The following is a 13,234-nucleotide window of genomic DNA, read 5'->3' as shown; positions in this document are numbered from 1 at the left end:
TGTTCTGTGTGTGACAGGGAGCGGTGCCCCAAATCCCATATCGGCCCTACTCTGTGAGTGACAGGGGGGAGCTCCTCAACCCCCTGATGGGCCCTGCTCTGTACGTGACAGGGTACAGAGCCCCAACCCCCCTGATGGGCACTGCTCTGTGAGTGACAGGGGGGAGCTCCCCAACCCCCTGATTGGCCCTGGTCTGTGCATGACACAGTGTGGCGCCGCAACTTCCCCATCGACCCTGCCTTGAGTGTGACAGGGGGCAGTGCCTCAACCCCCCAATCAGCCCTACCCTGAGCGTGACTTAGGGTGGCTTCGGAACCTCCCAATCCACCCTGCTCTGTGAATGACAGGGGGCGGCGCCCCAACTCCCCAATCAGCCCTGCTCTGAGCCCGAGCAGGGGCTGCACCTAGGTATTGGGCCTGCCCTCTGCCACCCAGGAGCAGGCCTAAGCCAGCAGGGCGTTATCTCCCGAGGGGTCCCAGACTGCGAGAGGGGACAGGCCAGGCTGTGGTACCCCCCCCTTCCCACCCTGAGTGCACAAATTTTTGTGCGCCAGGCCTCTAGTACATATATAATTGGACGTATTTTCTAAGCCTATCCCATACCACATTCTATATCACATTGTTTTAGAAACTTAAGGGATTCAAGAGAATTCAGTAGAAGACAACTGGCTAAGTTAATGAAAATAAAGATAAAACAAACAATAACTCACTCATAAAGTAGGTTTAATAGAGCAAGTTAATACATGATATTAAAATCAAATGATAGCTTTTTTTAATAAAAACATATTCAAGAGAATTAGGAGTACAGAATAAGAATAATTCTCAACAATAACCTTCAACCACTTGAATTTTGTTTAAAAACCCCAGATAGCAAATATATTTGTAGACGAATCTTTAAACTATAAATGAAGTCTTTCCATTACTTACAATGCCAACTTCAGGATTCTCTGATTATTCAATAAGAATCTATGCATTTTAAGACTGGTGCAGCCACTGTGGAAAACAGTATGGCGTGTCCTCAAAAAATTAAAAATGGAACTTCCATTTGACCCAGTGATCCCACTTCTAGGAATATATCCCAAGAAAACAGAAACATCAATCATAAAGGATATATGAACCCCTATGTTCATAGCAGCACAATTTACAATAGCTGAGATTTGGAAACAGCCTAAGTGCCCATCAGCAGATGAGTGGATTAGAAAGCTAAGGTTACAGCTACACAATGAATACTAAGCTGCTGTAAAAAAGAAGGAATTCTTACCATTTGCAACAGCATGAATGGACCTGGAGAGCATTATGTTAAGCAAAATAAGCCAGTCAGACAAAAATAACTATCACATGATCTCACTCATTTGTGGAATATAATGAACAAGATAAACTGATGAACAAAAACAGAACCAGAGACAAAGAAGCATCGAACAGACTGTCCAACCTATGAGGGAAGGCAAGGGGTGTAAGAGATCAACCAAAGGTCTTGTATGCATGCATGTGAGCATAACCAATGGACACAGATGGGGTGGGGGGTGATATGTGCTGGGGGTGGGAGCAGCCAGGGAAGGGTCAATAGGGGGAATAGGAGACATGTGTAATATTTTAAACAATAAAGAATTTAAATAAAAAAATCTATGCATTTTAGCCACTAAAACCTGGTCAGGACACATTGATTTATATATTTGAAGCCAAATAGTTTTGTTTTGTTCTAATTGTAGCTAGACATAGATCATCATAATTTATTAATTCAAAGCAACTGATGCACATCTGGCTAAAGATTAGAAGGTAGTCACTGCAATTTAGTTATAAATAATTAACATTGTGAAGATGTTATTACAGCTTCTTCTTACATTCCGAAAATTAAGTATTAAACAAATCAAATAGTCAGATAAGACAGATAACCCACATTTGGAGGAATTTATGTCCAAAGATGATGGGTTATAAGATTCCCACTCAATAAATATTTCCATAGCTATTAAGTACATAAAAACCCACCAAGGTCAATGAAAGCAAGCAGGCTGCTTTTCCAGCATCACCTATCAGGCGGCTTAGGGCTAGTTTCAGCCAACAGGAGGGAGATATCACTAGGAGATGAGGGAGTGAGGTGAAGCCAGGCCATTTCTCCCCGCTGCTCTGTCCAGAAGCTGCCGTATCTCCTCCGTGTCTGTAATCCCAGCTCCCAGGGGATAGGCCATCATTTCCTACGCCTGGGCTGCAGTAAACCATCTCCTTGCTCTAAGGTTGGCAGGGGCTCTCTGTTGTTAATTTCTGGTTTGTTCTAGAAGTATCTGCTCTTGACTTCAAGGCCCTTTAGTGTGGCATCTGCTCAGACCTCTAACTTTGAACCAAATGTCTCTTCTGAACTGGTTGTAACCACCGACCTGTTGGATTTGTCCAAGTATCTGCATCAACTCTCACTCGGGACTGTTCACACCAAGCTCTGGAAGCTGTACTACTTTGACCACAGGCTTCTGATTCTCTCCTCAGTTTTTTTCCAGTCCCGTGTCTAGCCCTATTCTACTGTCTCCATCATAATTTCTGGTCCTGGGGTCCTGTAGCTGCTCCCAATTGTAGAGCTGATACTCTGAATGTTGATATTTGCTGAACTGCTGCACAGATCCATTCTACAGTGATCTCTAAGCTCTCATTTAGGATTACCTTGAATAATTTTCCAGACACACACATTAAAATGGACATATCTATGTCACAAGAATTTTGAAAAGAATGCATTTCCTGCATGGTTGGCCATCCCTTTCATGTGCTTTCTTTGGTAATGACCAATAAAATACAAGAAGGTTAAATACTGCCTGTTAGTTAACTGCTCAAAGGGCATAAAATCTATGATGGCCTTACAATAAAAGCTTAATATAATAGTCAGGGTAATTGTTCCTATAAAGTATTTTGGTGTAGGCAAATAATAATAATAATAATAATAATAATAATAGTAATAATAATAATAATAATATAATCCTTAAAGTAATGAAATAGTTAATAACTTATTTAAGACTCTGTTAATTACCATATGTTATAAACAAACAGTAAATGTGTAACATTACCAACTATTCTGGGTTTACACTTTCTAAGTGCTTATTTTCATTCAGCTTCAGCACTGATACATGTAAGTGTTACTCTGCTCCCCGGGTTACACTCTCACTGGGAATCTGAAGACCAGATGTTTACCTCGGGGTCTACACAGCTAGATTAAAGTCCCAGCCTTATCCCGATTCCCAAATTAGTCTTGAATCAGGTAAGAAATTATAAACAAGCTTGGCATGGGCCTTGCTTCCCAAATCACGCTCCGCCTAAACTGGTTAGATTGGATTCGTCACAATTTCTCCCTCAGTCTCTATAAGAATGATACCTGTACTTCTATTCCCAACCAAAACACGCCCAACCTCTCTCCTCAGTCTACTTCTCAGCCGGAGCCCCATGTGCAAGCCTCTGCTCTAACATTCTCTCCTGCAACATGGACTTGGCTGCAATACAGAAGGTCCTATGTTACTTGCCACCCCTCCTCTGGGTTTTCAAGAACAGAATCTAAGATACTAGCTGCCTAACTGGCTAAGCCGGGTATACCCCTCTGTCCAGATTCCCAGAGTAATGTTTGGACCACTTAGGACTGTTCCTGGGCCTCTCTGACAGGAAGGCATCAGCACAACAGTGGATCTGACCGAACACTGCTGGCTGCGAGCCTAGCCCCAGCCCAGTTCCTCTTAGATGCTTCTAGTATCAGCTCGTCATCCTTTATTTTTGTCATGAATTGAGGAGTAAGGACACGTCCTTCTCTGGCCCCAGAAGTTTTAACTGACCTCTGTCAGATGACTGTCTTTGGTGTGGTGGCTGAGCACACCCTCCCTCTCCTTCCTCCCCCTCTCCCTCGCCCACCCCTAGCAATGCAGAGTAACTGCAGAAACCATTAGTAAGGCTGCTGCCCTCAGCACTTTCTTGGCCTGTTCTAGAGTTTCTGAGACAAATAAAACCGTGTCTTTAAAAAAAATGGTCACATTTCATGTTCTTCTTAATTCCTGTTTTCATATGCGGGGAGACATTGTTAATCAATTCCTCCTTAGCTTGTGAAAATACTCTGAAAGGGTTTCTTCATCTCTACTCCCAGGGGTGGCGAGGTGAAAACTACCCTCTACCCTAGCAGGATGTCTACACTCAAGAATCTGGTAAGGAACAAGGCAACTAATCCTCACTATTTCCATATTTCCCTCCAACAGAGCACAGGGCAAATATTCAAAGTGATTCTCACAAACCACCTTGAATATCCCCTCGTTTCATAATAATAGTTACAGTGAGGATTTATGAACTGTATCATATGTCTGCATCTTTATTTAAATTAATGGCACTGGATTCTCTTACACTTGGAAGGTAGCAGTGGATATATATATCAGCTGAAAAGAAAAAGGAGCAACATTTAAAAATCTTGTAGGAACTAGATCATTTTAAGTGATTTATTTTTCTTTTTGGTTTAACTTGAAGTTTTGTCCCCCCCGTGTCTTGTGTCCATTGGTTATGCTCATATGCATGCATACAAGTCCTTCGGTTGATTTCTAACCCTCCCGAGCCTCTGATTATCTTTTAATGTTGTAGAATATTTCTGCAGTTTCATGGGCAGCTGGTCTTTTTCCCTGAATATATACATACCTATCTTTACTATATCAAAAGCTAGTAAAGCCTTGTATGTAAAAGTCATAATAGTAATAATAATGAGAATGATAATAATGTATATGACCCTTCCTGGCGGCCAAGTACTGTTCTAAGCACTTTATGAACATTAACTCTTAAAATTCTCAGAAGAACACTACACAGTAAGTGGGACTGTTCCCTAATCTTAGTTTAAAAACAAGAGCAACAACAACAAAAACTGAGTGGCAGAAAGGTTTAAAAATTTGACCAGATAGTAAGTGGCAGAAGAGAAATTGAAACCTAACCCATCTTTTATGCCTGTGGAGATGCACACAACCCAATACACTACATTGGTGTGTGTATGATGTCTTTGCCCTCTTGATGAAGACCGAAACAGAGTTAGAGTGCCTCCCACAGTTGTTTCATGAAATAGCATTGACATGAAGTGTGGCCTTTGTGCTCATTTTGGGACACACGATTTTATTACTCTGAACCTTATTTGAATAATAGCTTGTGAATAATTTGAGCAGTTATAACTTCAAAATCTTTCTGTGCTATTACACTGATAGGTCACTATTAACCTTGACATTTGACTTTTAAAACATGAATAATTTCCCTCAGAGTTATGACAGCATTCATATGCTCTTCTCTTTTCATTCGGTACTTTGGCACTTTTGGAAACATGATGAGATAGTAGTATGATTAATAGATTAGTACACACAGCATTTCTCTACTATTCTTTCTACTTTTTCTGAAGACATCACGTTCTTTTGCACTTCCTCCTTTATTCCTCTCTCCACTTGTTTACTTACTTCCAATGGACCTCATTTTTGTTTCATCTTTTGATTTCCTTCTCTTTCTAACATCATGTAAGTTACTTAAAAGCTGTCTAATCTTGGATCTTCTGATGACTTATAACCATGGAAATTTTTATTATTTCATACTTCCATTTATTTGGATTATAGAGACACACTGGAGTTTACTTTGTAAAATAGTCTTGTAGTCCTGGCAGGAAACTTGTGATTCCATTATAGCTTTGCCATGTGTCTGTGAAGCACGGTCATCATACTTTAGATATATATTCCCATGCAATAGCAAAGGCACGAATTCTAAGGGTATTGCAGGAAGCATAGCGATCACTGCTTCTAACATCCTTAGTTGTGACCTCTTGATACGTTTCATAGAGCAATAAACTAACCTTGCCCAAGGGTCAGGATTCCAACCCATTCACTGCAACACGTCTAGACGTAAAATGTTTACCCTCGTCTGACTAATGATCTTAGTCAAGGTGCTAAAGACTTGCTTGTTCTGTGTATTAACTGATCCCCTTTCCTTGACCTTCAGGCTCTACAGATCCTTCTCCTAAAATTCATATGTCTTGCGTTGTTGCTATCCTTGCCCCAAAATGATAATATTGACATGGTTGAAAGAAGGCTCTAGCCATTTTAGTACCCTAAGTTTCATCTCTTTATCCTTCAAATGAATTTTCATAAAGAATTAAAATAAGTTTAAAAACTCATTGAAACTATTCATTAATATACTGTTATAGGTTCTAAGCAACCATCTCTGCTGTAGGCAACATAATTACAAGCGAATTACAAATGCAGACTTTATGACCCCAATTAAACACTAGCCACAATCCATTAAAACAGATTGCACATATAGATGTAAGAAAAGTATGCCACATGATTTGAACTACCAAAACCAACAAGGAGCAACAATTTCAAATAATGTATGTTTGCCTCAAAAATTTATCAACATAACCTAAAATATTTTCTTGAAAATCATCACAAAAAAATTCTATACTATACTTAATTGTCCCATACACATACATTATACTCTATCTTACTTATTTCATTACTTTATTCTACCCCAAGAACATCCTTAAAAGTATTTCCCAAGAGTGAGAGATTGAAAAAGACTCTATTTTTTTTTAGTTGTAAGAACGTTAGTTTTTTAGTTCTAAGAGCATTATAATTTAAGTATTTAATTTTAGGGCTTTTATTTTGTAAAACTCAAGCGACTAAAAATTAATTTGAAACAAAATGAAGTTACATTGCTGTAAAAGTGCTGAGGAGAGCAGATCTTAAGAAAATGTCATCAAGGATTGCACACCCGTATCCAGAATTGGGAGGCTAATTTATCACCAAAGTGTTGTCTCTGAAATGTGTTACTGCGTAAGGATTGGTTACTATGAAAAGCAGAATTTTAAATGCTACCTCTATAAAATTTGATCCTCACTCCCATCTATCAGATCTCACCTCTCCAATGAAGAATGAGAGGGTGCCCTAGCTGGTTTTGCTCAGTGGATAGAGCATCAGCCTGAGGACTGGAGGGTCCTGGGTTCGATTCCAGTCAGGTTCCATCCCGAGTGTAGGGCATGTATGGGGCATGTAGGAGGCAGCCAATGGATGATTCTCTCCCATCGTTGATGTTTCTATCTCTCTTCCCCCTCTCCCTTCCTCTCTGAAATCAATTAAAAATAATTTTTTTAAAGAATGAAAGGGTAAGAACTATGTCAGTTTAAATCTGCCATCTCTGACATGGGCAAGCACACAATGAAGAAGAGGAAATGAAGCTGAAACAAAGCAAAACTATGCTGGAGCAAGATTAACTTGGGGTAGAAGAAAGGATGCAAGAGAAAAAAAAACAAAAAGAGCATTCCAAATAGAAGATTAAGAACCAATTCAAATAAAGTAATTTGAAGGTATTATGTGAAAGAAAATGAGATCATTTAGTATTGGTGTTCTAAGAATTTGAAGAGATTTTGATGTTTTGGGTACAAGGTAATATTGCTGATATTACCATTTAAAAGAGGGACAAAAGGGGATCCCCAGTAGTAGCCCTGTAAACACACATGGGCAACAATACCAATACCCCATTTGCGCTGTACAGCCCTGATGCCACACAGAGAAAAGGAGAAAGACAAAGATGTAAGAAAGTGATTGAAGTTATTAAATGACTGGAAAATAGTTTGTTTGTTTGTTTTTTAAAGAAAGAAAGAAAAGAGAGAGTTATGCTTCCAAGGGGATTCTTAAACTATGTCTAGATTTAAAATACGGAGATACATCTTATTGTGGTAGTCATTTTAGAATGAACCTGAAATACTGTCCTTATTGGAATATCCAATTTTCTCATCTAATTCATGCAAGGTTTCACAAAGCCACCAATGGCCTGGTAGAAGCTTTATAAATCTAAATGTTTTCAGTACTAAACTTTACTGAAGGCATCTTATTAAGGAAATAGAGGGAAAGCAACTTATCCTCTATCACATTTTCTGCTGCTTAGTTTGCCTCAGGAGAGGCTGATAATAAACACAAAGGAAGAGTTAACAATTTAACAAAAACAAATGCAAATATCTCATGGGCCGCTAAGGTTTGTTGGACTAAATCACCATCTCTCACAGGAAATCCTGAAAAAGAAATACATTTAAAACACAGGTAGAAGAAAACTTTTAGAGGGGAAGTAATAAGTTTGTGACTTAGGGGTTTCATGAAGGTCCTTGGTATGCTCATTGGGTTTCTAATTCTCTCACATTTTACCACTGAGCACCCAGTTACTATGATTTGTTTGTGGAAGGAAAGTAAAAGAAGCTTAGGCCTTACCGCCTCCACTTCAGCAGGGTCGTACCAGACGTTGATGTATGGATGCTGTAAGGCATCGTCCACTGATATCCTTTTGGCTGGGTCAATCACTAGCATCTTTGACAACAAGTCCCTGGCTTGGCTGGCTGAAATGACGAATGAGAAAAACAATTAATAAAATTTTTATTTTGGCAAGGACATTTGTTGGAGGGAGAGGAAATTAGGAAAACAAAGATTGCCTAGCGGTGTGGCTCAGTGGTTAATTGTCAACCTATGAACCAGGAGGTCAGTGTTCAATTCTTAGAGCACATACCCAGGTTGCAGGTTCAATCCTCAGTGGGGGCATCTTCAAGGCAGCCAATTGATAATTCTCTCTTATCATTGATGTTTCTATCTCTCTCTCTCTCTCTCTCCCTTCCTCTCTGAAGTAAAAAAATATATATAATAAAAAAATAAAATAAAAGGAAATAAAAAACCAAGTAGTACCTTCATCCCCAAAATCAGATAACTTCACCTAGTGATTAGGGAAACATAAAATGAAACAATGAAATATGTTTTATCCAGCAGATTTGCAAAAATAAAAGATGGTGTAATGTCCAGGAACACCAAGTAATTTCATTCATGTTGGTGGGAATATAAATTGATGCAGATTTTTAGAGAGCAAATTTGGCAGTATCTATTAAAGTTTAGAATGTGAATACCTTATGACTCAGCCGTTCCACTTTTACCTATTAGTATTCAGTGTAGAGAAATGACTGCACATGTTCATGTAATGCACAGAGAAGGGAAGTTCATTGCAGCATTGGTTATGGAATAAAAAAGTTTTTAAACAGTCTAAATTTCCATCTATAGAGCAACCAAATGACCCCTGATACAACTGTACCATGGAATTGTATATGGCAATTTCAAAGAATGAGGTTGATCTATATATATATTCACATTGATATGTTGTTAAGTAGGAAGTGGGGGGAGTTGCAGAATGATCCATAGATCTGCATATAGGCATAGATCTTCTTTGATCTGTATATAGGCAGTGTTGATCTTAAAAGCAGTAGATTTAGTAATGATTTAGTCTATTGCCATTCAGAGAGCTGGTGGAGGCCGCTGAAGGAACAAATGCAGCTGGGTAATGTCACAGACACAAAAACAATGCTGCACATTGAGGACACGCTGGATGAAAGTTCGGAGGAGATGGTAAGAGCCTGGGAAATAATAGTACATTGCAGTTTCCCTGTCTCATTTACATCCATAGTCGTTTCTAATTAAGCCTTGAAATTAAATATGTTACTAATAGCCCTAACTGGTTTGGCTCAGTAGATAGAGCTTCAGCCGGAGGACTCAAGGGTCCCAGATTCGATTCCGGTCAAGGGCATGTACCTTGGTTGCGGGCACATCCCCAGTGGGGAGTGTGCAAGAGGCAGCTGATCGATGTTTCTCTCTCATCGATGTTTCTAACTCTCTATCCCTTCCCTTCCTCTCTGTAAAAAATCAATAAAATATATTTTGAAAAATAAATAAATAAATATGTAACTAATATATTGCTCCCCCTGAATATTTGGGGTTAAATTTCAAAAGTATGTGTGTGTTTTTATAATGTATAGGATCATTTTCAATAATAATAAATACAGTTATTATTTTTATATCTAACAGTTATTGAGTATTTGTTGTGCCAGGATTTGCGCCCAGGCAGAAGGGAAAATCAAATTTGTTTCAAAATCATGTTCTCAGAAATGCCCTGTTACAAAAAGAATTAGAAATTTATTTATATTATACTTTATAACTTTGCCAAATTTATTCCTTGTCTCTATTCCTACGACTGAGGCATGATTATCCCAATTTTGTGGGTGAAGAAACTAAGATTTGTTACTAAAGTTCACAGCTATAGACAAGTATTTGAAAAAATACTTATTAATGAAAGTGTTTATATTGAATATAAAATGCGTAGGCAAAATCCCATGTGTCACTCTAAATGAAAAAAAAATGTGACTAAGCATTCCCTAAAATACAATAAAACTCAGACACCTGCAAAAAAAAAAAAATGTGACTAAGCATTCCCTAAAATCCAATAAAACTCAGACACCTGTTTCTCCAAGATTTTACAACAAACAACTTGTGTTGAAAATATTTTCCAGGTAATAAAAAGAATCGGAACAATGATTTTGATGTATGTTACATTGGTCCTTTAGTTACACGACAAAATAGTTCTAAGATTCTAAATAAGCCCCATGAAATAATTAACCTGCACCACTGTTGCACACTTCAGTATTATCCTTCTCTCTGGATATCCAGTCAGTTCTAAAATCCTTCACCACTTGCCCTTTGTAAGAAAAATCTTTTAAGAAATACCTCTCCTGAACCAGGATATCTCCCTGAATCAATCAGAAACCCTTGAAGGAATCCTAGAATGACCTGTCTCTAATTAATTTCCTACTGCATTCCCTCAACACCACACAGTCGTAATTATATTAATGATTATAATTGTATTATATTACAGTTTGGATCCTCTTGCAATAAACACCATCATAACGGAAGCCTCACTATTATAAAGATTTCCCAGCCTTACCCAATACTTGTTTCAAGTATAGTCAACACAATAAAATTCTAATACAAAAAAACGAACTATCTCTCCTTAAATTTAGGTAGTTCACGTAGAGCTGTGCCTCTATCATTTGCATGCTTAGCCCATCGCCCACAGAGCTGTCCTCGGGTGTCCCCGATGGGCTTACCTTTGAGTTTATTGTGCTCAGAGTCCGCTGGGAAGAGGGAATCCGGAAAGAGCTTGGGAAAGGTGAGTCCTGCATACTTAGGCCGATTCTCCACGTAATTTCTGACTGTGGGTTGCAATTTCTTCATGAATTCCGGACATGGTGTTCCTAGTTGCTCAATTACTTTGTTCCACTGGTCAATATCTGAGAATTGAATAGTTAAGGGCAAACAAAAGTACAGGCTACTACCTCTTGTCGTTCACTATTTGGAAGACTAACTGCTTCCCAGAATCCTGAGCACTCATCAACACAACTGGAGTTTTAATAAGCAAAAAAGGACAAAAATGTAAAATCAGAATTGAAAGGCAATGGATCCTCTTAAAATTTTAAATTTACTTTGGGAACAAATACACCATTGGAGAACTAGGACTACTTAACAAAATTAGCTATCGTGAGATAGACTTTGGGTTGTAAACATGAAAATGTATTTAATAACACAAGAAGAATTTCTTATATTAAGGTAAACTTCTATATAACCATGCAATTTAAAAGAAGAAATGTGACACATAATATTTTATCATGGAATTACCTCAATCATTTATTTACTAAAAATGACAAATGCACAAATATTTAAGTAAGATTCATTTACATATTACTTGAATTCCTCTTAAGATTTTTTCTTCCTTTCTCTACCAAATAAGAAGTTTCATCATCTGTTATTGTTTTCTACTCATATGCATTACTTATGGGATTAATATAATTTTTGATTAGATAATCCATTAATTCCTAACCAAAGACTTAAAAAATTTCTCTATTTATCAAAGTAGTCACAGTCTCATACCTATTTTCTTGGTCATGTCCAATAGAATTCCATCTAAGTGCGAGTGTTTCAAAAGTACATTAAGCATGCGGAATTCTACAGGAAAAATATTGTCGCTATGAATATTAATACCCCCCCAAATTGGAGCTAGCTCTCTGATACTGAATGAGATTCTCTTTTCATTTATTATTAGAATTTATTATATCAGAGCTTTGTGAATGATAAATACCACTAATGAAAACTCTGAAGAACTAGAAGAAACTGATTTGAATGAAATCCCTTTGCCATGTGTCAATGAATGATAAAAGCCTTAGAAACTCTTCTTAAATCCAATACCACAGGAAGTGTTACCTTTGCATTGTTTATTCTTTTACAACTCTATCCTTTAGTAATAAGTTAATTCATTCATTTCTGCTAATGTAATTTGCAACAGTTCAGGGAACTTACCATAATATTACTTAATTGAGGTTTGTAAACTCCTTATCCTTGGCTATTCAATACAGTTGGACTAAAAAAGATTAGCAGTCCTGACAAAAAACATGAACTATATTTAACAAACATAATATATAATGCAAACAAAGTAGATAGGATATTGCACAGAGATAAAATTAAGTTAATTAGCAAATCTACTTCCTCTGTAATTTGGCTGTATCAAATTTAAATTATTATACATCCTCTTAGTTACTGGGATGAAAAAAATGTATGGTTGAGTAACATCAAGAAATGAAGTGAAAGGGGAAAAATTGAATATTCATGAGAATATTGTAGAAAGTCAGAATAATTAGAAATAAAAGAGCTAAAAATGTTACAAAAGATTCAAGTTAAAAGTTACTCTTACACAGAAACTTACATTACTATTATAGATAAAATTAAGCTTGAACTATTTAAACATATTTAAATAGAAAGTGTTAGTACAGCTAAATAAATCTCAAGGGCTTGTTTTGTAAATTATGAAAAGAGGTCTACTCTCAAATACAGTTAGGTTATCAAGACCTACCAAGCTATCATTTAATCACTGGTCAAACTTCCTTGGGATTTTACAGATGATATCAACCTAAAAATAGAGGCAAAGAAGCTATCATGTTCTCTGTAAAGGTATCATTAAAAAGGGGGCAAGATACTCCCAACCCACTATTATATTCTAGTTACATTTAACTAGAGTTGTAGAGTTATTCAGTAAAAAATTTATTGCTTTTAAAGTAGTGTTCCCCAAACTATTCCATGTTATTTTTAGAGCAAAGTTTAAGGAAAGTCAGATAGTGTGGAATTTGTTAAAACAAGAACAGTTGAAATGTTTCTTTTTATAAGTTCCTAGGGACCCAGTGCACTAAATTCATGCAAGGGGCTCAGCCCTCGCAACTGTGGCAGCTTGCCTCAGCCCTCACAGCCCCGGCTTCATCCAGAAGGCCATCCGTTGTCTGGTCTAATTAGCATATTACACTTTTATTATTATAGATAATTAGAGTGTACAGAAGCACTCAATGAATTTTTCTACTTGAGAT

General features: G+C 37.5%; 1 protein-coding gene across 1 annotated transcript in view; it reads right to left on the bottom strand.

Moving 5' to 3' along the window:
* Nucleotides 1-11,820, bottom strand: part of MAPK10 (mitogen-activated protein kinase 10) — a 52,107-nt gene extending 40,287 nt beyond the window's left edge. The window contains exons 1-3 of the mRNA XM_006768674.1: nucleotides 11,754-11,820; nucleotides 10,934-11,161; nucleotides 8,229-8,353 (exon numbers count right to left, since the gene is read on the bottom strand). Of these exons, the coding sequence (XP_006768737.1) occupies nucleotides 8,229-8,353; nucleotides 10,934-11,161; nucleotides 11,754-11,820 (420 nt within the window). The remainder of the gene's footprint in view (nucleotides 1-8,228; nucleotides 8,354-10,933; nucleotides 11,162-11,753) is intronic.
* Nucleotides 11,821-13,234: the final 1,414 nt, after the last annotated feature.

The sequence above is a fragment of the Myotis davidii genome, unplaced genomic scaffold (genome assembly GCF_000327345.1).
Source record: "Myotis davidii unplaced genomic scaffold, ASM32734v1 scaffold420, whole genome shotgun sequence".
NCBI classification, from domain to species: domain Eukaryota; kingdom Metazoa; phylum Chordata; class Mammalia; order Chiroptera; family Vespertilionidae; genus Myotis; species Myotis davidii.
This window is presented reverse-complemented; position numbering and strand designations above follow the sequence as displayed.